This window comes from Eurypyga helias, unplaced genomic scaffold (genome assembly GCF_000690775.1).
Source record: "Eurypyga helias isolate BGI_N326 unplaced genomic scaffold, ASM69077v1 scaffold2317, whole genome shotgun sequence".
Taxonomy (NCBI): domain Eukaryota; kingdom Metazoa; phylum Chordata; class Aves; order Eurypygiformes; family Eurypygidae; genus Eurypyga; species Eurypyga helias.
In genome coordinates this window covers 37,760-63,851 of record NW_010259596.1, presented here as the reverse complement: position 1 = coordinate 63,851, position 26,092 = coordinate 37,760, and the positions used below count along the sequence as shown (strand labels likewise).

The 26,092-nt window shown below is 41.2% G+C and overlaps 1 protein-coding gene across 1 annotated transcript in view; it reads left to right on the top strand.

The window, feature by feature from the left end:
• Positions 1-93: 93 nt before the first annotated feature.
• The window catches only part of LEKR1 (leucine, glutamate and lysine rich 1), a 47,831-nt gene continuing 21,832 nt past the window's right edge, over positions 94-26,092 (top strand). Inside the window, exons 1-5 of the mRNA XM_010154688.1 lie at positions 94-141; positions 9,228-9,442; positions 16,935-17,054; positions 17,701-17,876; positions 20,696-20,881. Coding sequence (XP_010152990.1) covers positions 94-141; positions 9,228-9,442; positions 16,935-17,054; positions 17,701-17,876; positions 20,696-20,881 — 745 coding nt within the window. The remainder of the gene's footprint in view (positions 142-9,227; positions 9,443-16,934; positions 17,055-17,700; positions 17,877-20,695; positions 20,882-26,092) is intronic.

Genomic DNA, 26,092 nt, shown 5'->3' with positions numbered 1-26,092 from the left:
GGTCCGCGCGCGGGCCAGAGGAAACGCGCGGTTCTGACCCTCCTTGTGACCTCTGGCAGCTTCCCTGACCCTGGCGCCGAGTTCTGGGAGGCCATGGAGCGGCACGTCCCCATTCATGCGCTGCCCGAGGAGATTCGGAAGGTACGAAACAGTGCACGTACAAGGTACCAACCATTCGGAGACCAGACACTACAGTAGTAAAAAAAAAAACCCAAGGCCTTCGATATTTCACAGGCCTTCGAACAGGGGTACATTATCTGCTACATTTTCGTCCTGGTTGTGGGTTGGGTGCGTTCGAGGTTTTGTCATCATACGTGATGTGTAATTCCACACGGATGCTGTAGGAACACCATTCTCATTCTCAAACGGCGCTGTCTCTGCCAGGTGAGTTTCAGGTTTTGCCCCGTACGGCATGTTTTGTTGCTGTAAGTTGGGAATGACTGCAGAGCATAACAAGTAGTTGTTCCGCAGGAGTGTTAATACAAACAGGAACAGAACATTCCCCTTCTTGCATCCTCTCGTCCTGTGTGAGGCTGTTCTCTTTGGGAGACAGATTATTACCAGTGTAACAACGCTGCTGTTTGTATGGGTTAATTTATGAGGAGGCTTTATAGGCTGTGATGCACACAAGTCATTTTTGTGACACTATGAAAGTCTTTACTTTGGCAATAAGACACCCAGCTGTCCTCATTTTTTTTTGGTATGTGTCTAATAATTAACAAATAACGTAAAAAGCTGTGTGTGCTCAGGCTAGCGCAGCCTGGAGAAGTTCTTCCTGGAATGGGCCAGGAAACCATTGAGACAGTTTCTGAGCCATTGATGATTTCTGAGAATTCAAGGATGGGTAAGATAGCCAAAGGAAGGGAAAGGAATACTTGCCCCTAAAAAAGGGGAGGAGAGGAACCTGGGAAATGTCCAGACTGATGAGCAGCTGTTTTGGTAGCAGGAAGGATATCAGGAATGTTTGTTTATTTAGACGTTAGTTTGCAAACATCAAGTCCAGTATGTCAATACGAAATACATAGTAACTGGTTAAGCTTCCTTGTCACTTGTCAAACCCTGCACTGAGGTCTATCGTCAGCTCATAAGCAGCATAATATTAACAAAGTGATGTTACAAAGAAAGCAACTACTAAGTGTATTAGTATAGGAGTTGCATGTGAAACTTGAGCCTTCACTATTCTTCTGGTCAGGGCTGTTGGGGTGTTGGTCTGAGCTGCAGGCTTTAAGAAAAATAACATGATTGATGGGAATTTAGAAAAGAGTGAAAATAGTAAAAAGCTTAAAAATCTTGCCCTTTTATGAAAGGATGATAGAGCTGTGTTTACTTATTCTAAAAAATACTTGAGGGCACAGTAGCAGTGCTCACATGTGTAGGAAGATGGTGGTTGCCCTTCATCTCCAGCTGCAAGTTAATCTTATCCCCACCTTTCTGGACTTGCTTTGTTTGAGTTTTATGAAACTGTAGAGCAGCTCACCCCGGGGCGATGTGGAATTCTTCCAGTGGCACTGTGGGGGACAGGTCAGGCACAGTTTTGCTTTGGAGCAGGGGACTGGGCAGGCAGTCCTTCAGCTCTCTTCCAGTTCTGCGGTACACGTTTCACAAACATCTCTATGCAGAAGGCACGATGATTCTAGATATGCACATGGATAGGCTTGTGTTCCTGCCCCATCCTACCCTGCACCTCGTGTGAGATATGTGAGCTCCAGGGCAATGACAGCCTGAGATTTTGGCATCAGTTAAGATACAAGGCTTTACATATCCTTTGCTGCTCCTCATCTCCTCACTCAGCTGACTTGCATTGTAGCTGCAGTACAGTTACAAGATACAGAGCTTGATTACAAGCCATTCTCACAATTTCCTGTCCTTGTATTTTCTACCTTTTATGTACACATGTTCTAATTCTCTTCCTGTTCTCTGCTGCTTGGATTCCATAGCGTCGCCTTTCTAGTCTTTCCTTTTAGATTACTCCTAACATAAGCAGAATTTGTGCCAGCTGTAGATTGCTCTGCCAAACGGAGCACATGCTCCCAACGTGCAACTTGCTGACCGGAGGAACACATGTGTCTAGTGGCAGTATGTTAAGCATAATGATTCCAGCTGCAGAATGAAGAATATTCACGTCTAGGTGCCGTTTTGGGTTGGCTTGCTGGAGGTTGGGTTGTAGTGCTGCCAGGAGGTCAAGCAGCTACCTCAAAGCGAAGGTTGCAGACCAGAGCTTCGCCATTCCTCACCTTCGTGCTCCTAGCAGATGCAGGAGCTTCGTGAGGTGCTTATCAGAACTTGGAGCAGTGACGTTGCTGCCTCTAAAATGGCATGGAAAGGGGAGGGGACATCTGGCGTTCACCTGGAACATCCGGTTCTGCTGCCTGAGTCTGCCAGAGAGAGATTGGGTAAAGCCGTGGATGTCAGGGCAGAAGTTGATATAAATTGACCATACGCAGACTGGGTGTTGCCCACTGTGTTTTTTAAAACTTTCTTTAAAATGTAATCCAGAGGGGAGGAAATTTCTTGGTGTTTTGTTAATGAAATGATAGATACGAAGTGACTTAGACTCTTAGGGTTCTGGTGAATTTTGCCTCAGAAGGTCATGTAAGAATTTTACATGCCCTTGCTTTCCTCCCCCCCCTTATTCCCTCTACTGCCCTCCTATTTCTTCCACACAGTATGCATTGCAAGCTGGATGCTAAACGAAAAAAGTAATCAACAGGTGAATAAGCATCACGTATTCATTATTAAAGCTTATCGCATTTTTGGTTGTGTTTATGGTTGCATGCCTCTTAGAAACTAATTATTAGTAAAGATCAAAATCATAGCTTGTTTCTAAAAATATTTAAACCCCCCCTCCCCGAGTTGTGACTTTGCCTGTTAGCAGTTTGGTTACCCAATGGAGCAATGTCTGTGGATGTTAGGAGGCAGCGGGAGCCTGTTCTCGCCGCAGGTTTCGGAGGAAGCCAAGCCACATGGTGTGGTGGTGATGGCGAATGTGGAGCACAGATGCTGCTGTTTTGGCAGCAGATGTAGGAAATAACCAAGTCAGTCAGTGGCAAAGTCCAAGCCTTAGCTTGTGTTCTCTTCTGTGACTGTTTTTGGGGAGGGTATTTGTTACCTCTCAGACTTATTTTGGGATGTTTGTATACTTCTGGGAGGTGATGCTTGCAGATCTGGTGTGCCAGACTGAGTTGGTTGGTCTGCTTCAGTAGAACCTACATTTTTTCTAACTCTCTTGTTACAGGACTGTAGAAAGAACTTTGCAGAGATAACTAGCTTGTAATGCCTACTTGCCCTGAAGATCTTACTGAAATGGGAAATGGAACAGCAGTAAAATGACTTAAAGTCCTCAAAGTATCAAACAAAGTTATATTTAATTTTATATTTTATTTGTCAAATAAATAACCTTTTCTTAACGTAGATCATAAAATTAATTGAGCACAAGATACCCTTACAGATTAGTAGTTCTCTTGCCCTAGGAGCTTAAGAAAGCAAGCAGAGCAGGAACTTTGAAGCTGTGTTAGACATCAGTACAGAACGTTCCCTGGTATCCCACTATCCACAAAACATCACGTACGTTACTGGTAGCAAATGGTTACTCATTACATTTGTCACGTGTGCTATAGATTGGGCACATTATGGTATCTTTATGAGCACATTATGTTATCGTTCATTTTTCTCGCTGCCTTTGAACCTGGGGTTATTTTTTTAATAGGTTCTTACACAGTTCCAGTTGCGTTAATGAGCTAAGGAATCTGTCCCTTCCACCAAGTCTGGCTCTGTAGGAGTGAACAGCATAGCTGTGTGTTCAGTACTTACAGTAGTGATAACAGTATGGATTTACAAATAGCAGCATTTCTGTTTGTTCCCTCCAGATAAGCACGACAGCAATTTTGCTGGATTTGGGAAAACCAGCTCCCAGATCATAAAGTCAGCTGTCTTTGTTACCGCTGTGTGTTGTGGTATCAGAGGATTTGTGAAAGCAGATCATGTATAACGATCTTCTGTTTCAAATGTGAGAATTCTGGAGTCACCCATGGCCACCTAGGGCAGCAAAGCTTTTTTCTCTCTGGCTATACTCATAAGGCTAGAGCTGTGTTCACTGTCTCCAGGCTTTTCTCCCCGAAATAGGGCTGTGTTCACTGTCTCCAGGCTTTTCTCCCCTTTCTGCAAGCATCCTCCAAGTGTGTTGCTAGGAATTGGAGGGTTTGCGGTCTCTGTTGCATGGCAAGCAGTTGGGTTGTAGCTAGGAGGGGCTCCCCAACAGTTGCAATTACAGATGCAAAAAGTTATTTGTCAGGCAAAGAGGTGGTTAACAGTCGGCTAAATTGTCGTTTGTCTGCGCAGGCATCGTGTTTTGTCGCAACGGGCTGTGGTTCCGTCGGTAAGAGCTCTCCACTCTGCATTGTGCCGGAGGTCTGGAGCGTGCCGGAACACATCCTGAAAGCTTCTGAGCGCCAGTATGGTCTGCACGGCCTGTTGGACACGTGTTAGGTATCTGCAGGGCTTGTGTGAGTGTGTGCAGTTGCTAGCGGTGCAATCCAGTCTTTTATGGTTCATTAGTCTGCTTTACTCACAGGCATGGAAAAATTAAAGCTACCTGAAATCCGAGTATTTCCTGTCGTGACAAACTGATTATTTCAGGGCATGTTTTGAATGAAACCTTTGAGAGCTGGGCATTCTGGTTTTTACTACAAGCCTATTTCTACACTACTCATTTATTCAAAGCAAGTACTGTGATTTTATTTTGCGACTGCGATTTTATGGAAGTGGAGCAAATAATTACGTATATACAGAAATAATTTAAAAGCATTCAATTGCTGCATAATTTTTTTTAAATTGTTTTCTTGAGTTTTCTGTATTGTTCTGCTACAAGTGTAGTTTGGACAAATACAGAGTTGGTTTGGGTTTTTTTATATTTGGCCAGTCCTTGCTAAATCAGTCTCAGTCCTGACAGAAAACTAAGGAGCAAGAGCTGTCACTGCTGTTAAGTGCCTGAGGACCACTGGGTGATGCAAGGAGGGTGCAGAGTGCTGCGTTTCCTTTAGGCTCTCCCTCCCCTGTGCTGTAAAATTAATGTACAAAGAGTACATCTGGGCTCATGGCTTTATGTTTTTATTTTGGCGATGCACACAAATATATTCAAAGCTTTTTAAAAACATCTTATTAGTTGAGGACTTTAGTTCCAGCTTTTAAGAGTCATGGCTATTAGCTGCTTGTAATGGACTATTTCCAGCATAAGGGATCCATATGTTGTAATACCAAGGCACTACTACGTGAGAAAGTAGGCTATTTTTCTTTTAACAAAAATTTACCTCTTTGTCGTGGTGAGTTTTGTGGGTGGAATCTGGAATAGCAGAGGAGAATAGCAGTGCACAAGCTGACGCTCCCTGTAGTTATTAGGTCAAGTAGAAAAGATATAAATACCTGTCTTGTCATTCAAAAGTCTAAAAATGGTCCAGACCACCAGTGTATTTTCTTTATTTTCCTTTCAACTTATGGTCTGCAGATGCTTACGGTACTGAGCCAGGCAGATGTAATTTGAATGACTCTCCATTGTGTCTCAGTTCTCCACTTGCCTTTGGTAGCTAAAGAAATCTATGTAACCGTGGAATAACACTACTTCTCCCAAAACCGAACACGGCTCTGAGTTGAAACTGTTCCCACAGATGCTGTAGTGGAGCAGCTGCTGGAATATCTCAGCCACCTTGTGATAAGGTTTGTTCCGGATGTAACTCCCTTTCTTGGTAGCATCTGGGGTAACGTGTATCAGAAATGTAAATCAAATATCCTCCTGGTTCAAGCACTTTGTCCTCCTTTCTTGGTAGCATCTGGGGTAACATGTATCAGAAATGTAGACAGGGAGTTAGTTTTTATGTTGTTACTGTGCATGCAGTACTGTCGTGCTAACTCAAATAGCAGGGTTTCTTTAGTATCCCCTTGTCACCTTTTCAAGTCCCCTTTGCCCCGAGTTTCCCTATCCAGGCTGACCAAGACAATACTGAAATTATCTTCTGCTTGGGTTGGTTTTTTTTTTTATTCCTAATTGATTTTCTTTTGTCTGTTCACTGCTTATTCTCGCTGCTAAGGACATACCCAGTCCCCTTTCTAGGTAGAGTGCTGATAGTTTCCTTTTCTGTTCCGTCCAAACTCTGCTTTTCCCCTGATTTTTTCTCGCTTTGAATTTGAGAAGATGACAGGTGTCTTTTGTCAAAGCGTAAATAGTGAAACTTGGCATCTGAAAACATAAATAGTGTCTGTGGTACGCATTCTTAGTGGTTACTCAGGGATAACACTACTCCAGAAATGGTAGCTTTGTAAGCCTAAAAACCAATGAAAACTTATTTCCTACAGACTGTCATGGTTGATCATCCTTGCTGTCTAAGATACAAGGTCTAATGGAATCTTTCCTTGTGGATAGACCATTTCTAAGGCTCTCTCCTGTATGGGTTATCGGAGAAGGACTGCAGGCTCACACTCTGGTTTACTTCAGCAGGGAGCTTACCAAGTCTTTGTTGCTTGCCTGGTTGTCTAAAAGTTTTAGACACTTAGCTATTTCTGCCCTCAGTGTCAGAATTGGTTATAAATGACCATTCTTGTTCACAAATTACTGAAGGGTGACAATAGTGAAATACACACATAGACAAAGTAATGTTATTTCTCTTGGAAGCTGTGCAAAACCCAAAAGCGTTTTGTTTGTAAGTAGTTTTCAAAGCTATTAAATGCATTCTGGCTCTGACCTTTAAATTGGGGTAGCCCTAAGATAACTTGGTTGTTACTTTGGCTGAATGAAATCAGCATCTACAGCTTGACATCATTTCTCTGTACCTGTCTGTGTGAAGCTTCAGTAACATCTGGATATTGTCCAGCCAGCTCAGGAATTTCAGAGATATTTTAAATATCGGTGAGAAGAACTTGGATTGTGGTGTTGACAGTATAAGGGCAGGGGGAAGGGGAAAGTCCTGCTTGTGATTTGGCCACTATGGGCATGAGAGAATAATCTTGGATTTAGGATGAGCATTCAGATCAGTACACCCCTTCCTCTGCCCAGTTCAGGCCTTGCTCTCGAGCTATTCACTTTCAACTGTTAATTTTCTAGGCATATTGGGTGTACACATGCTGGATTTAAATTAATTACCTTGCTTGTTGGTGTTGATCTACTGCAGCATGGAATTAGGGTTGGGCTATCTTGCCTATTGGAGCATCACTCAACCCATGCCAAATTCATTACTGGTATTAAGAAATTGCTATTTATACTGCGGATAGACATGAGCTAGTTTTAAAACTTCTGTCTACGGTATGTTGTGGTGGATAACTGTGCATGTCCGGAAGCAAGGCTCTGGTTAAAAGACAGACCTTTCTTTCCTTACTGCAGTAATATAAAGCCATCGGGCTTTCCTGCCATTCTTGACTACGTAGCAAATACTTTCAAAATCCAACCTGGTCTGAAGTCCTGTCAGGTTTTCACTTCAGGGGATGTGAGTGGATGTGTAGAAGAACGGGACCCATTTCCCGCTAAGTCCAGATGGATAATATTTATTGTTCTATGACAAAATTAAATTTGAAAATGAAAAAGTTCCAGTATGTGCATAAAACATTTTCAGCTCAGGACCCCAATTGTCTTTATTTTGTTTTTAATCCCAGTACCCAGTGACATTCCTGTAGCTGTTTATTTGGAAGACAGCACCAGTGGTGCTGCAAGAGCACAGTGTTCTTTTGGGGATAAGAGACCCCCTCCTTTGCGCCTTATAACAGCTCATTTTGTCCTTTTTCAATATAGTAATTTTAGTGCTTTGGAACTTTATGGTAGTTATCCTGAATAACAGTTTCATATTTCCAAGCACGGTTTGCTGCTGCCAGGAAAAATAAACTTGCGTTTTCTGCTCATTCGGAGCAACTGTAACTAGGGGTATTTTAAACGGGGGGAAAACTAAGAAATCGGAAAATAAAGCTTGGTGTGGTAATTCCAGGGCATCCTGAAATACCATTTTTATCAAGCTATATTTAAAGTGCTAAAGATTATTGACTCACAGGATACAGAGTCTTTTATTTACAATTTTTGAAAGCTGTTTTCTTTCATCTAAGTATGATTTCTTTCAATTTACCCCGGTGTCTCAAAACGCCTCTTTTCTTTGTCGTTTTCTGTAATACAAGGGATTCTTTGACTTAAACCGTTTTCAGCGTTCCATCTTTCTGATTTTCATCAGTCACTGCGTCAAAATCCTCGTACCGCTTGATAATTGCAGGGAAGGTAAAAGCCTGCTTTAAGCTCTCAATGCACAAACACGCAACTGCTCTTCCAGCTGCCACCTGTTTTCCATCCTTCCCGTCTCCAAGCTTACCAACGCCTTTTTGTGTTTGTTGCTTTGAATATGATGTACTTGGTATCCGTTTCTCGTGCAGGTTGAGTGCTGCAGCACTTGGAAACAGCAGTTTTTTCTGGAAGTGAAAAATGATTAGAATGCCCAGGAATAACTGACATACTGAGCAATAAATCAGAGCGCCTCTGTCTGTTCATGTTTATGAAGCCTTGCTTACTGGGAAGTTCAATAATGTGAGCACTTCCAGAAGTATGTGTCTCAATTTAAGAAATGCCCTTTCAGTTAGATGTGTATTACGTACTCTGTATTTTTTTAATCAACGATGAATACTTCATACCTAGCAAAAGGGTTATGTTTTCCACAACACTCGAGTGCCATGGACACTGCATCATCATAATTAGTCCCTTACTCGTTTGAATTATTTTTGTAAAGATTGCAGATTACATCATTCTATTCACTGTCCATTTTTCATCTTGACCACTTAATTGGATATGAGTTGTCAAAAAACCACAGTAAATAACATTTTATTCTGGCTCAGGCAATCACAAATTCATTAAGGAGATAACTTTGTAAAACACAGCCTTTTATTTTATATTAATACATCAGACAGAATTCAGAGGTACTTCGGTTTACAGTTCCAGTGGGAGTTCCCACGTGATAAATCGCATAGTTGATAGATCTTGTGAAGTTTCCAGTAAGCAAAAGTACCGCTGCGGCTTGATTTCATTTTGCTAATGTGGAATTTTGTCTTTGCTATTTGTGAAAGCACTAACATCCTCCCATCATAAATGCTCCAGAGCAGTAAACGGTTTAAACTACTCAGATTTCTTCTTAATATTTAGTGTCATTCAGTTGTGGTTTTGTTCTTGTTGTTCCACTTGTTTCTTACAACCTTACAAGTGTATGTCTTTCTAGATGTCCCGGGGTGAGACCGTGTGTAAATACTGTGGAGTCAGCTATTTGACACTTCACGAATTTAAGGCGATGGAAGAAAAAGTAAAAGCAATGGAAAAGGAGATTAAATTTTATGAAGGAAGTATAGAACGGGAAAAAGGACTTCAAGCAGAATTGCAGTCTCTTTACCAAGACCTTGAACACTATCGAGCTGACGGTGAATCAAAAACAGAAAGGTCAGAGCTTATTATCTAGTCTGATGTTATTCTCATGGATGTGTGCTAAGTAATTTCATTCCAAAGAAGTTTAAAATACAAGTAAGATTTGTCTTTCTTTATCAGATATAACATGCATACTGTAATACTTAATTTAAATCATATGTTATAGTATTCTCTAGAAGCAACTTTTGAATTCCTTAATAGTTAGAGACAGTCAGTATGTTTAAAATGAAAGAAGAGCCAGAGGCTTTTCAGAGGTATGTCCCTTACATGCATTCCCGAAGGGAAAGGATCAAAAATTCCATCCTATCATTTTGTAATATTTTAAATTAAATTCCACAGTGTGGGGAGTTTCACATTCTGAAATTTTTACTGAGTGTCTCGTAGTAACACGGTGACTGGTTATCAGCATCCGTACCCTGAGCTTCATTCTCTGAGGGGATGGTGCAGAATGCTGAAGCCATTATGGAAATCTCAGGTACTGCTTTTGGCGTTGTTCCTCAGAACCAGGCATTTGCAAATGCTGGCGTGCAGGTATGTGAAGGTCCCAGTTAAAGGGGGAGGTTTGTACTTGACAGTAGTCCTCAGAGCCCCATTTATATTTTTAGGGCACAGTGATTAGAACCCGTAAGTGTTTCTCCTTTTCAGCTTATACTTACAGGCTTTTGTTGTGCTCTACTACTTTATCACATCATGATAACTTCAGACTTGGAACAGGAAGTCATACTTCCCAATTATTTGTCCCTTTGATGGGCCTGCAGCACAGCTTGTTTCCGAAGCCTTCTGATTGGCACACCAAATATGACAGTTTGTTTTGGGCTAGACGTGATAAAGCATTAAAGGAGACTTTGAAAGAGACTTTCCCCTCCCTGCCCCCAAAATGACTGATCAGCTCAGTCATTCTGATTCTGAAGACCCCAAGAGGGGCGTTTCTTGTGTGACTGACTTCATGCCTAGTAGCATGCGATCTAGAACTGATAGCATGGGGCATTTTGAGTATTAAGGTGCTCCCAAGAGATTGGAATGCTTTGGAAACGCTACAGGAGAAACAACTGCAGATTGCCTATAGGTGAAACACACAAATGCATTTACCTTTTCCTTGTGAATCACCAAATCCCGTTAAGAATTTAACGTCACTATTAATGGAAATGGTAATATGACCAAACACAAGCCTAATAAAAGATTAACTTTAATCTTCACACAGAGTTGAACAAAATGTGTGTATCTTGTAGGTCACCCAACTCATTGCTTGCGATAATTTTCTTTCGTTTGAACTGAACATCTCCCCCACCCCGCAATAGTCAGCGTTTTCTTGGGTTTAGCATCATGGTTTTGAAGGGCGCGTTTGCTCCTTGTTACTGTGAAGGCTCTGGTGGCAGTTGTGGTGGCAGTATTCAGTGCGTTAGCGAAGGCAGCGCCAGCGCGTTTCTCTTGTTGAGGATCGTTTGCCAAAGGTAAACTTAAAATTTTCATTTAGCTGACTTTTTGTAGCAGAACTGGAACAGTTCATAAAAATTTTATCTCTGCATTTTTTCCCTCTAAGGCTCGACTTGATTTAAAACCTGCTGAAATCAAGGGGAATACTTTTGCGGAGGCTTTCATTCAGGCCATAAATCAACTACTGTGCCTTGTTAAGTAACCTGTCTCTACATATTCCTTATCTCCTCTTTACTCTCCTGGGTCTCTCTTGTTACCTTGTGCTGGTGGCATAAGCTAACTATTGACTGTACTATCTTCTGGTTCTCGCAAGGCTGAAAATTCATTCCTCCCAAACTGCACATTTTCATCAGAAGCCAAATACGCCTTTTTTTATCTCTGGTAGACTAAGAGATTTAATCTTTTTTGTTAGATGCAGACTGTTTCATTTTTATATTCCTTATAGCTTAAAGTACTGCTATTGTTTGTACCCATGGTTAACCTTGAAAGCCACCTGGGAACCTGAGCTTTTGTGGAAATAGTGCCCTACCTTTATGGATCTTGTCAAGAGAAGGGGAACTAACTGCCATGCAGTAAACTACACTGGTTCGATTTAGCTGTTCAAGGCTGATTCTGGGTTAAAATTGCTTTAATTCCAGAATGCTTGTAGCTGAAGCTGAAATGCTGGTGTGTCTAATGATTTTTGGTCTGTACCTATTTAAACTTCTACTAACAGGGACTTTCATTGGAAGCTCACTTCTCCAGTTCATTGGAGGTGCAGGTATGGTGGGATTTAGCCGAATCTCCATGTGCAACCCCCCCGATTCCTGTTAGATGTTCATGTAGATGTTGAAAATTTTATCTATAAATAGTAAAATCTTAATGTAAACCTCCCATTTTACCTTGTAGAAGCTATATATTTCCTTTTTTGTTGTTGTGTTTTCTTGAGTTAGTTCATTAATTCCTACCCCCATGGCAAAACTTAATATAATGAAAAATACTTTGTTGTTGAATTTGCCAAAAATAAATATTCTTTTTTGCGACATGAGTGCTTAGGAAAGCAACAGCGACTTCCCAGCTCGGTGATGTCTGAATGTGTAGTAAAGCACTGGATAGTGAGAACAGCATGCTGCTCACCCATAGATAGGCCCCTGCACAGCACCTTGGCAGAAATGATGCGTGGTTTCTTGTCCTAGGAGATTGAAAATACTGGAAATGGGGAGTGATATGTGCTTTAAGGACTCTGTCACCATTTTAAAAATAGCTTTTGAAGAGAATGAACACAAAGAATTATATGCTGTCTGCTGTACCTGCAAATCTAGAAACTAAGATTTCTGCTTGGGAACCACACTCAAATATTCCCCTTGAGGACCTTCTGTTTGACTTTTCTGGTTCAAATTTGTAGTATAAGTGAAAAGTCACTAGTAAATTTTCCTTGGCACAATTATCAAATTGTTCATAACTTTTTTAACTGAATCAGTCCAACTCCACTGAGTTGAAAGTTATTGCTGAGTAACACTGCTCTGACAGTACTGAGAATGGCTGAGATTATGTAAACTGTCATTACTGCAGGTGAAATTGGTAGCTGGATTGGTAGCTCTGGGAAATGAAGTCTTGGATTTCTTCAAAGATAAATTCTGAACTGCTGTGAGAAAGCAGTTACCTTTCCATCACTGTTTTTCAGACCTGTTCCAGAGACTTACCTTTGGTGGAGCAAAAATTATCCAGGCTGTCCTCATAATACATTTTATTTCGGCTGAGATAATGAAGATAGATAACAATTAACGCAAGCGTCGAAGTGACTGTCAGCCTACATGAGACTTGATAGAAACCTTCACAAAGAGCCTCTTGATGGGCTGTCAGATAATTTTCACTTGCTGTGAGATTGGGCCATATGCTACCTGCAGTCAAGAGGTGAATGACTCTGTAGTGGCACATGAAAACTATTAAATAGTCTTGTCTTAACCTGAACAGTCTGTGCTGAACAGAGTATAAGAAAAAGACAAATGTGGAGAAGTTTGCGGATGACGTTACATGCAGTGGGTTTCAGACGGTGCCATTTTACACGTAATCTATGCCAGATTTATGAATGAATGCTCAGTTTCTTCGTAGGGGCGCACGCTGACTTGTCTGCTGGAAGGAACGCAACACGCTGAAATGAAAATGAGCAGCTTCTGGCTCTGAGCAGATCCTAGAGTTTCACAGAGCTGAAAACACTGTAGTGAAACGTTTTCCATTGGTACTATGTTCCAGCCTCCTCTGTGCATACTGTCCCTGCTGACTCCAGGCAACTAGGGATGCAATTGCTTCCGGCTTAAGTGGGTCCCGCTGGGACTCGTAGAGGGGCTGTGTCCCATGTAGTCTGCAAACCTAGGGTTATTTCTCCTGAACTTAACTTCAGTGAAACACGGCGGCTCAAATTTAGACCAACACAGAAATTGCTCTTGTCATTGCTTGTAGGACAATGAGTATATTTGTTTGCTGGCAAGAATCCCTTGCAACTATTTCTTTATTTTCTCATGCTATTCTTTTTGTTGTCAGCACTAGTAGTTAACATGTTATAATTCAACTCCCGCTCTGGGCAGGCTTCCTCCTGTATTCACTAGAAGTACGCTCCTGCAAAGGTGGGCATTTTCACAGTTCATGTGAACTGTAGGACAGGGGACAAGATCAGTATGTTCTCACAATTCTCTCGTAATGCCAGCATTTAGTGATCCACTGAACCTTTTTCTTTGTGCTAAATATCACCAAAATTACATGTTTGGTTTTCTTCCTTCTTACAGTGATGGTGGTAGACAGTGCAACTGTCTGGCCTTCTCCACCTCTTCTTTTGTGTGCGAACGCCCACAACATACTGATAATGTCCCTTTGCACCCTCAAGCTGCAGTTCTGTGCTAACCTCATTATATCTGATCAATGGAAAGAGTAAGAAAATGTGTCTGTACTTAACTGCAAGTTTCTTTTTTAAACCAGGAGATCTTCAAATACTGCCTATTCTGGAGTGAGTAAGCATAGGAAATGAGCATCCAGATTTCCATAGGTCCCAGCGTTTTGGTTTGTTATTGTTCAATGATAAATCACTGCTGTTTTTTCCTCAAGGTACAGTTAACAGAATATATAATCTGCAAAAATACATTTGAAATGATGTAGCTGTTAAGGGGATGGCCATTTCCTCGTTAATCAGTGACCCCAATCTGGTTCTGCTCCCAGTTGTAATCACACAGATTTTGTACAACTTGCTTTTTGCCCACCTGGTGTTCAATTTCGGTTTTGACAGAGCTCTGCAGATCCAAGTTTCTTTATCAGGACTAATATTTTTTTTTAAACTTCCATTTTGGTGCAAATATGTTACAGATGATCTTTCTGATAATAACTAATGAACATTAACATTATGGCTTAATATATATATATTTATGTTCTATAAAACATCCTCATTTTCTTCTGCTTTTTAAAGTGGAAGCAAAGGCTGATGTAATGCTTCTGCCATCCTTTGGTTTTGTAAAATATTTATTTGCTCGTGACAGTGAGTCTGCAGTAGACAAATAATTTATTCCACTTGCAGTAGGTTAACAGCAAGTGGTGAAAGGACAGACAGTTGGATCCAGTCCCCCTGGTAATGCAGGTTGGGGATTGGATTCAACTGCCTGTCCTTCCCGTGCAGTTCCCTTCATTGCGTTGCAGCTCTGGGAATAAGTTCCAAGCTGTTGAAAGAACAGTGTTTAGACTGTATTTACACTACGATAGCTGTGCTTGAAAAATAAACGGGTCAGAATTGCTGCTCTAATGAAGAAGTTCAGAAGGTAAATTTTAGAGGCAAGGGAAGAGCTTGTCGGTCAGCTGTCCGCCCGTTTGGACGGGGCGGCTGTGTTTGCCGTGCTTGGAGTCCAGCACGAAGGTGGGCTGTATCCTACTCAGGCTGGGGACCAACACGGTGCAGCACAGTGGTGGAAGGCTCCCCTGTCCTCCCCACCCTCCTCCTCCTCTCCTGGGAGCAGGCAGTGCTGGTAAAGGAGATGCTGGCTTTGTTCTCCTGTGTGTCATCATGTAGCTCTTTGTTTTGGTTTTGTTTTTTTTTTTTTGCCAAATACATGTCCAATACTTGAACAAACTAAACCAAGATTGTTCAGGTGTTAGCAAATCCCTGTGTGCTTCCAGGTGACTGCAGGAGTCATGCCCAGCCTCAGGCTCTGCTGAGTGCAGGAGCGGGGCTGTGAGCATGGGGAAGCCCCTGCCCGGTCAGCCTCACCTGATGAGGCTTCGGTTCCCCTTTCCCCTGGTTGGGAAGTGGCATGGAGATGTAGCGATGCCCCATCTCCCCAGCTGGGTCACGCACTGAGCAGCACTGTCTGCTGGCTGTGAAACAAGTTGTTAGTCTGTGGTGGTGAAAGAATTGGGGGGGTTTCCCCACTTATACATCTTGAGTTGGATGTTCTTGTACATAACCATGAGCACGTGTCATCTGTTTCTGATCACTTTTCCCCCACCACAGATATTCTACTTCTGGTCTGTCATAATGTTGTTTAAATAAACATAATTCGAGCCTAGATCTACAAATGTGAATTTTTAAGAAGAGGGATGGTACATGATGTATTTGTGTGTCCTGATAACAGCAAATTTCTCTTTCCCAGTCTCAGATTTAGATCTCTTTTGGCGTCAGATTTGATGTAAAATGCTGACAGTCGTCACCCGCACTATAATTCAAAAATCTATGGCATGCTGTATGATGAAGCAGCCTGGAAGCCCAGGGAGGGGGAAGCGTGAACAGACTTTGACATCTCTTCAAGGCAAATACTTATAGAGGGTGTAGTGACGGGGTCTCATTCAATCCTCTTCTGTTAGATCATGGCTTGAAGTCATCCCAAGGGACATTATGAGAGGGAAGTGAACCCAAGGAGAGCTGGGGCTCTGGCAGGAGCTCAACACCCAGCCAGGATTTGTCATGTAGAGCTGCCAAATCACAGCCTTCCACTCTGTCTTGTCAACAGTGTTCTGCACCCAAAATCTGTTGGGTGGCTTTCTGCTGAAAGGAAGCGGGGAAGTAAATAAAATACATTCATGTTTTCTCTGAGATACTATGGGTCAAGCTGGGAATGTGGAAACCTAGCTCTAGTCCAGAACTTCTTGCCATCTCCTGAAGTCCTCTGTAAGAAAAATATGGGAAAATAATCCAACTACCCTGACCTACTCGATCATTTTGATGCTCGTGTCATTGCCTGAGTAACATCTGGTAGAAACATCTTTTTGAGAAAAGTTTCTCTTTAGTTCCTTCAAATGTCATTGTCAAGCAACAGAGGCTTAAATTCCAGTTGATGTGAAACTAATGGGCAGGAATATATTCTGTTTGTGTATTTTTAAATTATTATTTGCTGAGCACCATTAATTAATTCAGCGATGCAGAAGTACAGTTCCATGAACGTGACTGAAACTGAGGGCAGATGGAAATAAGAGTGATAATTAGGATGAGTCTTTTGAAGATGTCTGAAATTGAGAAATAGATAAACAATCTGAATGTGAGAAAATTACGGTAACCATGACCAAATGTTTAGTATTTGCTGTTGGTTGACCGTAGCCGATTTTCCCCTTCAGCTTAGCTGAGCTCTCCATTACCCTTCCCACATGTCCCTGCAGTGTGCGTAGAACCTGTCGGCTCACCGTGGTACCTTGCATCGCCCTGCTGGGACAAGGTACCCACCGTTTAGGTGTTGTAGCCCCTGTGCTGAGTGCCTGGGATGAACTTCAAACTGAGGTTTTCATAATGGCATGTGTCTTCTGCAGGGTGAACGAGTTCTGTGTGGCATCTGTGAATAAACATTAAGAGATTTCTAGAAAACATTGTACACGAGCTGATATTGGACATACACACTTCCACGTTAATTTACAAGCATATGATGAGTGTTATTGCTAAAATGACTCCTACATTGGCCAGAAGATTAGATTCTCTCCATTTAAAGACCTGATACCTCCCTCAGTCTGAAATACGTGAATATCACCTTTGAAAAGACTTTCTGCATGTTTGTAATTTAAAGCTGAAACAGACGTTAGACATTGGTTAGGCGTGCAAGTAACATTCTGATTATTTTATTTACATCTATAGAATAAAAAATCTAACAGTGGAACTTAAAAACAAACAAGATGAATTAAAAACTGTGAGAGAAGATTTACGGTATTTCCAAGAGGAAAAGGAAGCTGTTTATAAGCAATCACAAGTGCTCAGGTAAGACCCCAAAAAGAAATGCCGATGATGTGCCTCCTGTAAACGCGTACAGTCGGCAGAGAGGATTCAGTGGAGATGCAGACATGGGCAGGAAGAATACTGTGAGTGAGAAGAGTGTTTATAACCATCCTGGGGTTTCTTGCTTTTCCACAACATTGTGAAATGCTGTAGACTTAGCAAATGTAACTGGAAAATATAACTGCTGGTTGCTGGTGTTATTAGCAACAGATAAGCTCTTCACAAATTTAAAAGCATTGATTAACACTTAAATCATGGGTGTACCAGTTCCTTGTAACGCATTGGAAATACAGTATTTCGTACGTGTGTTGCTCACAAAGAGTCAACCTAAGCTTGGATATACAGTCATTTAAACATGAGTACTCTGTTTTTTCAATAAAAAATGGCTGTACAATTGTCTGTACAAATTTCTTCATTTATATGTATTTCTAAATCGACATTTAGAAGAGAGAAACTTATTAGAAATGCATTCAGTATACAGCATATTCCATACATTAAGTTACTATAACCCAATATAGTAATCATATTACAGAAAAGTAGTTATCAAGTTTACTTCAGTTCCCAACCATATTAATAGTATTTTGTCATTTTAAAAAAATCTGTCTGGTATTATTTTTCTGCCTTGCAGAAATACCTTGGAACACCATTGCTCAACTCTGAACAAGGCTGTCTCGCTGTTTCCTTTAATTAGAAGTGAACTAGACAGCATTAAAGAAGTCATTTCCAGTAACCTGGAGAACTGGGCAGCTGTGAAAGAAGAAATTTTCCTACAGATAAAAACTGTTAGCAAAGAAGCTTTCACAGGTAAATCATCTTGCAGTAATCTTGGGTAAAATAAAATGTTGTTTGGTAGTTGAGTGTAACACAGTAAATAAAGGATAAGATTAATTAGCTAAATTCTTACTTTGACATTAACTTGTCCAGATCCAAAGTGTTAGAAGACTCTGTCTGTTGCCATGGCACCATGTGACTGAGGTGAACTGAGTGCTGGACCAGTTCTTGGTAGCCAAGTTTGACTGAAATGGAAGTAAAATAAATACTTACCATGGTATTTATTAAACATAAACAATACATTATTTATTAATAGTTATTATAGTAGGTATTAAATGTAAACATGCATGCATAAATATGCACATGCAATACTACATGGCACTGGCATAATACCCTTTTGTGGAGCTGCTTGAGGGTCCTGCAGTGCTGCCTCCCCATCCCCTGGGCAGGCTGCACCTCTTCCGCTGAGCAACCCGCCGCTGAGCGCATGCGGTGGCCCTGAACACACGAGCCAACCTGCACCCGACATGTAGCAACTCTTCCCTCCTTCCGTTTCTGAATGGGAACAAGTAATACCCCAATACAGCTGTCTTTATCTGAGGGGTCTTTGGGTTTGAAAGGGGCATGGAGCAGCCCTTGGGCTGAGAATAATTTGCTTGGCTCGCAGCCTGCTTCCTGCTCAAACAAGGGCAGCCTTCAGGAAAAGAGAATCTGGGAGCAAGTCACAACCGATGGCTTGTTCGTGAAGGTCGTGCCCAGCCCTCAGGCTGCTGGTTGGGCTGGAAAACTCGGATTTATCCTTGAATACCGTTTTTGCTCTGCCTCAGTTAAGAGACTAGTTTTGCTGAAAAAAGTGTGTGGTAGTGTAATTACAGATTGTAACATCCAGAGCACCCAGACAAGCCCTGTGTTGGCTTTTGCAACTTTAAAGGCCTTTGGACATAACTTTCATATATGTATTTGTTTCCTTATAGTTTTGTCGGCGTGTTCTGTGTGTATGAGCTGATGAGCTGCTATTTGCTCTGAAACTTAGTTTTGTCAGGGTTATAGGGTAAGAAAGAAATAGGTGAGCTGATGTCAGGCTTTCTGTCCTTGTGAGAAGAAATACAACGGCGGGGTGGGCAATGTGCATCTCCCAAATCGTTCTGCTGGTGAAACGGTGTGAACTCCAGTGCACACCCACAGCTGAAGTGAAACCTGTGTGCAAGAGTGTATCAGAAAACACGTCGCTTCATTTTAAATCATAGCTCCCCGGTAGCCCATTCTTCCTGTAAAATTAGAAGTAATTTTTAATGTGCTCAATGATGGCTTTGTTCAGGCTGGGAAGAAATAAGTGGGGCAGCTGTTTGGTGGGAGTGAGTCGGCACACACCCCACTGAGACAGCGCCTGCATCTGAACAGAGTTTGGGGTGTCCTGAGCCCGGGCAGCAGTGACCCCAGAAGGGAGAAGGGCTATTGCCTGATGAACATGAGGGTGCACGGAAAATCACTCTTTAGTGTTCAGTTTTCGTAAGAAGAATTAATTTAAATGTCAGTGTCAGTATCGCACGTTTTGATTCATGACTTCATCTCCTAATTAGACTGAACACAGAAAGTATTCTGTGTCCCAAAGGATTCCTCTCTTCCTGTGCTCATCTCTGCCTACTTCTAGCTCATAAAGAGAATATGAGCATGTGTTTCTGTGAACATCTTCAGGTTCAGACAGATTCATAACATTTTAAGGCTTCTTTTCTGGAGTATCTCTTGCTTTATTTGTTGGAATAGTGCAGATGTATAGAATATTGAAGCAGAAGTGCAGCCTTTCAGATTCTTGTAATGATTATACGTACCATTTTACGTGCTCTGTATCCCCAGCTGCATTCAATGGCATCCCCTTCAGAACAGTGCCATGATGTGAATATTATATACACCCTTAAAGCTAGCTTTCTAAATCAAAGCAATTTAGTCACACGTAATTATTTGTGTTGGCCTGTGAGTGCCATTCAAAAGCTTTTATGTTCTGTTTTATGAACTGTTCATTATTAACATCTGGTAACATATTAATACATAAAATTCTTTTGTTTGTTTATTTTACCTTATTCTTGTTTTTGCAACAAGATTTTCAGAACTTGTTTTCCATTCAGACTTTGAAAAGACAGATGTTACATGAGGTGCTACTCTTTATGCCTAGGCCAGTTTGCTTAGTTAGTTTGAAAACCATTTAAAAAAAAACCCTTGTAATTGTACATTATTTAGATTTGGTTAATTAATGGCAAGTAGAAAGAAGTATAAGAACTGAAAATATTGTGTCATTTGCATCATTTAGTCTAACAAAAAATTGATTTAAGTGTGGAGTATTTGGGAAATATTGTAGGTCATGGAAATATTTGCACCATAGGAAGAATTTAAAATTTGTACATAGGCAGAGTATAAAACATGTAATAGCTGAATTGAAAATAGAATTAGACTCCATCTAACATTTGTCATTATTAATGTTAATAAAAGTGACCTAAGTTCTTTGGACAACAGAATGCGTACGGCTGTAGTTGGGCAAGGCATAGACAAGGGTTGCAACTACCTCTGAAAATGCCCAGGAGTATTCATCAAGGGTAACTGAACTCAGGGAAAAGTAGGAACGTGCAGGAGTCCCACTATACCCCACCCATGATTTACTTACAGTAAAAACTTCCCTGGGACTGCTGCTCTCCCGTGCTGAAGAGCTGATGAAAGGGAGTGGCAAAGCCTGTCTTTCATATACTGAAGATGCACTGTGTGATTACTTTAAAACAGCAGTAGTCATCTGAGGCGTGAGAAAGTAAAATGTGAAGTAAATGGGAAGTAAAAAAATACACCTTTTTTTTTTTCTTCCTCAGAAATACCCAAATTGAATCAAAGATTAGCAAAATCCCAGAGAGAGAATGAATGCCTCCAAGAAAAGGTAAAACATCTGACGTTGGTGGCTGACACGGTTGAACTGAAGACTCAGCAGCTGCAAACTTCACTTCAGCAAGGGAATGAGCTGCAAAGTAGATGCCGTGAACTACAAAAGGAAACGTTAGGTAAGAGAATTTTGACATCTCAGGCAAACTTCTGAGTAAAATGAAATGCAAAACTTTTTTTTTTAAGCACCAAAGTTGTGGCTGTTGCTGCGAAAGCACTTGGCAGTCCAACTCAGGCCCTAGTAAAACTTGGCTGTCGTGCAGTCAGAAAGACAGGACGATGTTCTGAGGAGTCTGATACACTGCTGGGAACGTGAGCCAGCTGGGGGAAAAATCAAGGAAGGGGGGAAAACAGTGAAGATGATGGTCAAACAAATGCTCTTTCTTGTCAGTCTTGTATTAAACACAAGGGATAAGGCTCTGAGGTGAAAATGAAAAGAAATGCTCTCATTTTGAGTGGAAGGCTGGGAAGGAATTTTGGCTATCAGCAACATACCTGAAAAGTAGGTCAGGCTAAGCCAGTCTTTTCTCATATATTCATTAAACTTGAGACTGCCTAATGATTTACCCTTGATCTTGTGTCTTGAGAATCTAGAGTCCTCTTGAAAACCCTAAGAGCAGCAATAGCACTTGAAATTATAATACCTTGTGAGCTCTGTTGAGACAATAACTCATTACAAAAAGATTATATGATTGTCTCCTGAATCTGTTTTCTCTGCAAAGCAGTATTGCATTCATCGTACTGGCTCAGAGACGTTTTAAGACCTTGAAGACTTAGAGGTTGTGCTGTTCCAGGCACAGTTTCGAGTCATCAGGTTGGCACAGCATTATGCCATGCAGCCTTATGCACAGTATGTAATGTCAGATTTAAAGCCGTAGCTCTACCCACAATGAAGGAATTTCACTGGTTCTTCAATACCAGCGATAATACCAAACGTGAGACTGCGAGGTAGAAGGCCACAGATACCATCTAAGGAGTTACACACCCTTGGTGCTGAAAACAGTCCTTATTTTTGTCACTGTGTAGCAATACTGTTAGGAAAGCTCCAGCTTTCCATGTGTGGGAATGGTGGAAATGAGCAGGTAACTGTATCATTTTCCAGACAGTGCCTATATAAGGAATAGGCTTTATATAACTTTGTGTGGTTTTTATTAAAAAAAATACAGCCAGAAACTTTAAATTAATGCAGAATGGGTTTGATTTTCCTCTGACCGGATTCTCCTGTGGACTTCCCACATTTTCTTGGGAAAGCTGCTAAGTGCTCCAGTGTCTCCAAAGCTTGCCCATGACATTTTTCGGTAGGCTTATTGTCCGATTGTAGCTACCTCTTGTTACTTAGTCCTCTGTTCAGAGTAAACTCTGCCAGCAAGATTTGGGGAGAGGGTTGTCTTAAAAGTGTCTTGCTGTCAGTTATTAGTCACAGTATCTCATTCTCAAGACTTGAATAGATGGAAAGGAATGCATCAGTTCTATTTAAATTTCCTTTTTCAAGACAATCTTGAACACACTGTTGGACAGTGTGAAAATCTCTACCTTTTTGTTTCACTTCTGTGTAAAATCACTAGGAGAGATTTTTTAGGAGGGATGAAATAAAATGCTGGTAGTACATAAATAGTATCTGCTGTGCTGATGTTTTTGCAAGAAGAGTAAACAATGTCAATGTTAGATGTACATTACAGATATGTAATATGGACTATATATCAGAGACAAGTGCTAGGGTAAAAAAAAAAGTAATAAAAAAGCCAAAATTCCAAATAAGCTCAAGATAACATCACTAGAAAAGATGAAACTTAAGGAACTAAGTGACGTTGCTTGTACCAAGAGCGTAAGGTTGTCTGTGAGTCCTCGTGTTCTACTTGTAACTTGTTTAGGAAAGATGCTAAAAATGCAGTCTCTTATTTTGAAAAGACAAGTGTTTCTCCTCCTTTAAGAGACTCCTGTTTTATGTGAAAAATGTGTGTACATGTGTAACTGCCAGGTTCCACTATTACAGTGCCACAGTCCAAAACTTGGGAATTCCAGACTTTAGCCTATTCTGTGTGTTTTGTTTCTTAACGTGTTTCTTTCTGCCTTTGTTTACCGCTGAAGTAACCCTAGAGATGGAGCCGAGAGGCTCTTACTGTACCAGAAATCCAGAAGATAGCCAAGGTGACTGCCTAAAAACCACCATGAGTGCTGCAGATCCTGCAATAAAACCCATGGCAGTGATTTATTGATCAAGCTTTCGTTTCTCTGCTGGTAGGCTAGTGCTTTTGGGAAGTGTGTTTGGTCTTGCGCCACGCAGAGAAATTGTCTGAAAGTTCATTTGTACAGCAGGCGGGGTATTCTACTACGTGCTGCTTATGTAGTGTCACGTTTGGTCACACTGTTGTGTGTTTTTTTTAAGAAGCGGCGAACATAAAATGCTCGTTTACCCTAATACTTGGCTTTCTTCTGGTTTCAGTTTAACCAGAAACCTTATGTCCACTTTCTTTTCAGGAATATCTTATCTTCTCCCTTTGTATAAATAGGCACAAGTAGTGATAAGTCATGAGCAGTTAGATAAATTATTATTTAACTTTCTTGAGAAATCTGAGCTTCTGCAATCTCACAATGAGTCTACCACCTGCCTGCCTTGAGGAAAATATGATCATATTTGACATGCGTTTTTTTAGGTGGAAAAATTAGTCAAAATAACATAATCTTGGTGCAAAATTAGCTCCTTCTCAAGCATACTTGAGACTTCATTTGTGTTGAAGTGTTCTAATTTTTTTATATGAAATAAAAACCCTCATGGGTGGCACAAGTTAGGTGGTCAGTGCTGGTGTGCCGACTGTTACAGTTCCTAAGGAGTAATCTTTTGCACAGTGTCCGGAACTGTAGATTTGGCTTTTTATAAGGTTCAGTATGACTCGGATAACTGCACCTCACCGAGTTCAGTTTTGCTGGTGAGGTGGCTGTATGTGGGTGTGTGAATTCAGCGGCTGTTCACAGGCGTTCTTGGGACCTGGAATGTTGGCACTCACTGCTGCTGTAGAAAGTCTGAAGTCCATTTAATTCAGCATCCTGTCCTCACCACTGAAAAACACGGCGTGGTTCAAAGGAAGGAGCAGGAACTCTAGTAGAGCAATTACAGGATAATCTGTCTTCCTTACATGTCTTGTCTTGATCTAAGAGAACCTTGAGCCTAATAAGACAATCTTTAAAGCTTTGAAATACGTGGTTTGGTATCATTTCATAGGATAACTGTATTGTTACATTTATGCTGATGTGAAAACTACCCTTAGAGTTCCCTTTTCGGTTTTGTACAGCTGTTTACTTCAGAGGTTCCTGTAAACAATGAGTTCATAGTTTGTTCACGAGCATGGTAAAAAATATACTTTCTTTTTCAGTTCAGTTCTGGCTCCATGGGCAGTTGCCTTGTTCTTACGTTAGAAGATCGGAGAGAGAGTCTTGCATTCTGTAATACTGTTTTTTAAAGAAGATTTAGTGTGTTATATATTTTTGTGGTGCTTGCACGCCTTTCTGGCTCATCTTCTCAAAAATCTGAATTTACTCCCCTCAGTGGACACGTTGCATCAGACCATCGTATCAAGTAGCTATTTATATTTAGGTTCTAATTTCTTCCCTTTAATTGACATGTATAACTTAGGGTGGTAACTGTGGTATAAATGTGAGTACCACATCATGAGCAGGTTCAGGCTAGCTCACATCGAGCATCTCTTCCTTCTGTGCTGAAAAAATGTGAGCTGACAAAGAAGTGCCTGGTCTCGAGGCCCTATTCCAGTCTGGATCATCCTGCCCTTTCTGAAGTATTGCCATATAAGAAACCCAAGATTGCTCAACATTTCGTATAAGATCTCTGTTTTCAGTGCCTTAGAATATTACCCAATCTAACTAATCAATGATTTTTTTTTTTAAATATTAATTTTGTTAAAAATGGCCATAGCTTTCACAAGGGTGGGATGACTGGAAAAGTCATTTGATTTTATGGTCAGATCTGCTGCAAAAAGGTTCTTGAAAACCCCGTGAACCTTCTGTTCTCTGAAAAAGGACTTTGAGACGGGAGGTTTGACGGTGTTCTTGACACAGAGAACCAAGTTAAACTGACAAATAAACGTTGAATACGTGTTTGTTGGCGTCGTGCCTGAGCGTGCTGTGACTGCACTTTACCAGTCTCCAGAATACAAAGGCTGGGCAGTGCTTTCCCAAGCCTTGTTTGCCGAAGGGGAGAGCCTGGATGGGGCAGAGGCCGGTGCGGGAGCGCACAGGTTAGGATGTTGTGACAGGGGCTCTCGCACAACTTGGCTCGCTGGCTGCTCTGTAAACGAGCCAGGGTGAAATGCCAGTCCCAAATAGCTGGAGTTCTTCTGTCCTGTGTGGTGACAGGCACAGGGTTCTTGGAGGCAGGGGGAAAAAAGGCATGTGATTATACCCTGAACAAATATTTCATAATGCAGAGTTAATAAAGCATGAAACATTTTTCACTTGAGGTGACGTAACTGAAAGTGAAGGCATGAGACTTGAAAGAAGCCTAAAATGTTAGAATCTTCTGAAAAGTTTTATCCTTGCTTCTATCTTTATTTTTTTCCACTGCTAGCATTGGTAGGACACCTAGCCAAGAGCTGCCATCTATGGTTTTCTCTTCTTTTTTTCCCCCATCTACTTCAAAGGAGTATTTAGGAAACTTCTTGTTTATGTTTATAAAGAAGTTGGAAAATTTAGTGCTCTACAGAGCTACTCCTTCCCTCAGGAGGTCTGTGAAGTGCGCTGCCACGTTCTGTCTCCTGCTCACTTGCTCTTTTTAAATATGTTTTCAGAGAAGAAGGATTTTTAAAAAAAAAAAAAAAACACCAACAAAAAACCAAAACATAATCTTTCAGTGACCCTGTTGCAAACGTTATCTCAGTGGTTAGTGTGACTGTGGACTCGCAGCATCTTGGCGGTGTAACACTTGGGCAGAAGGGTCACCGTGACCGCTGCGCATCACGCTGTGCTTGCTATTTACTTATTTTGCACGTGTCAGGTTTCTTTCTTAAACAGCGTATGATAAAACTTGAAATAGCAGACATTTTGTGGAGAAAACATAAACAAAACATCGTATATGGAATTCACACAGAAGATTAGGACTCCGAAATCTTAATGAGCAGATAAAATAGCAGCTAAGCAGGTCGATGTTTTATGTGAGACATTTTAAAATTTGTTTTTATGAATGAAAAAGAAATGTGGCACTTCATAATAAATCAGTTATTAAGAAGCAATGAAGTGTTTTGTTGTGGATATCTGGGAGGAGACTTCGAGGCAGAGAGCTCAGGCATTTTTCTTCTGCCCTTCCTGAATAGACCAGTAAA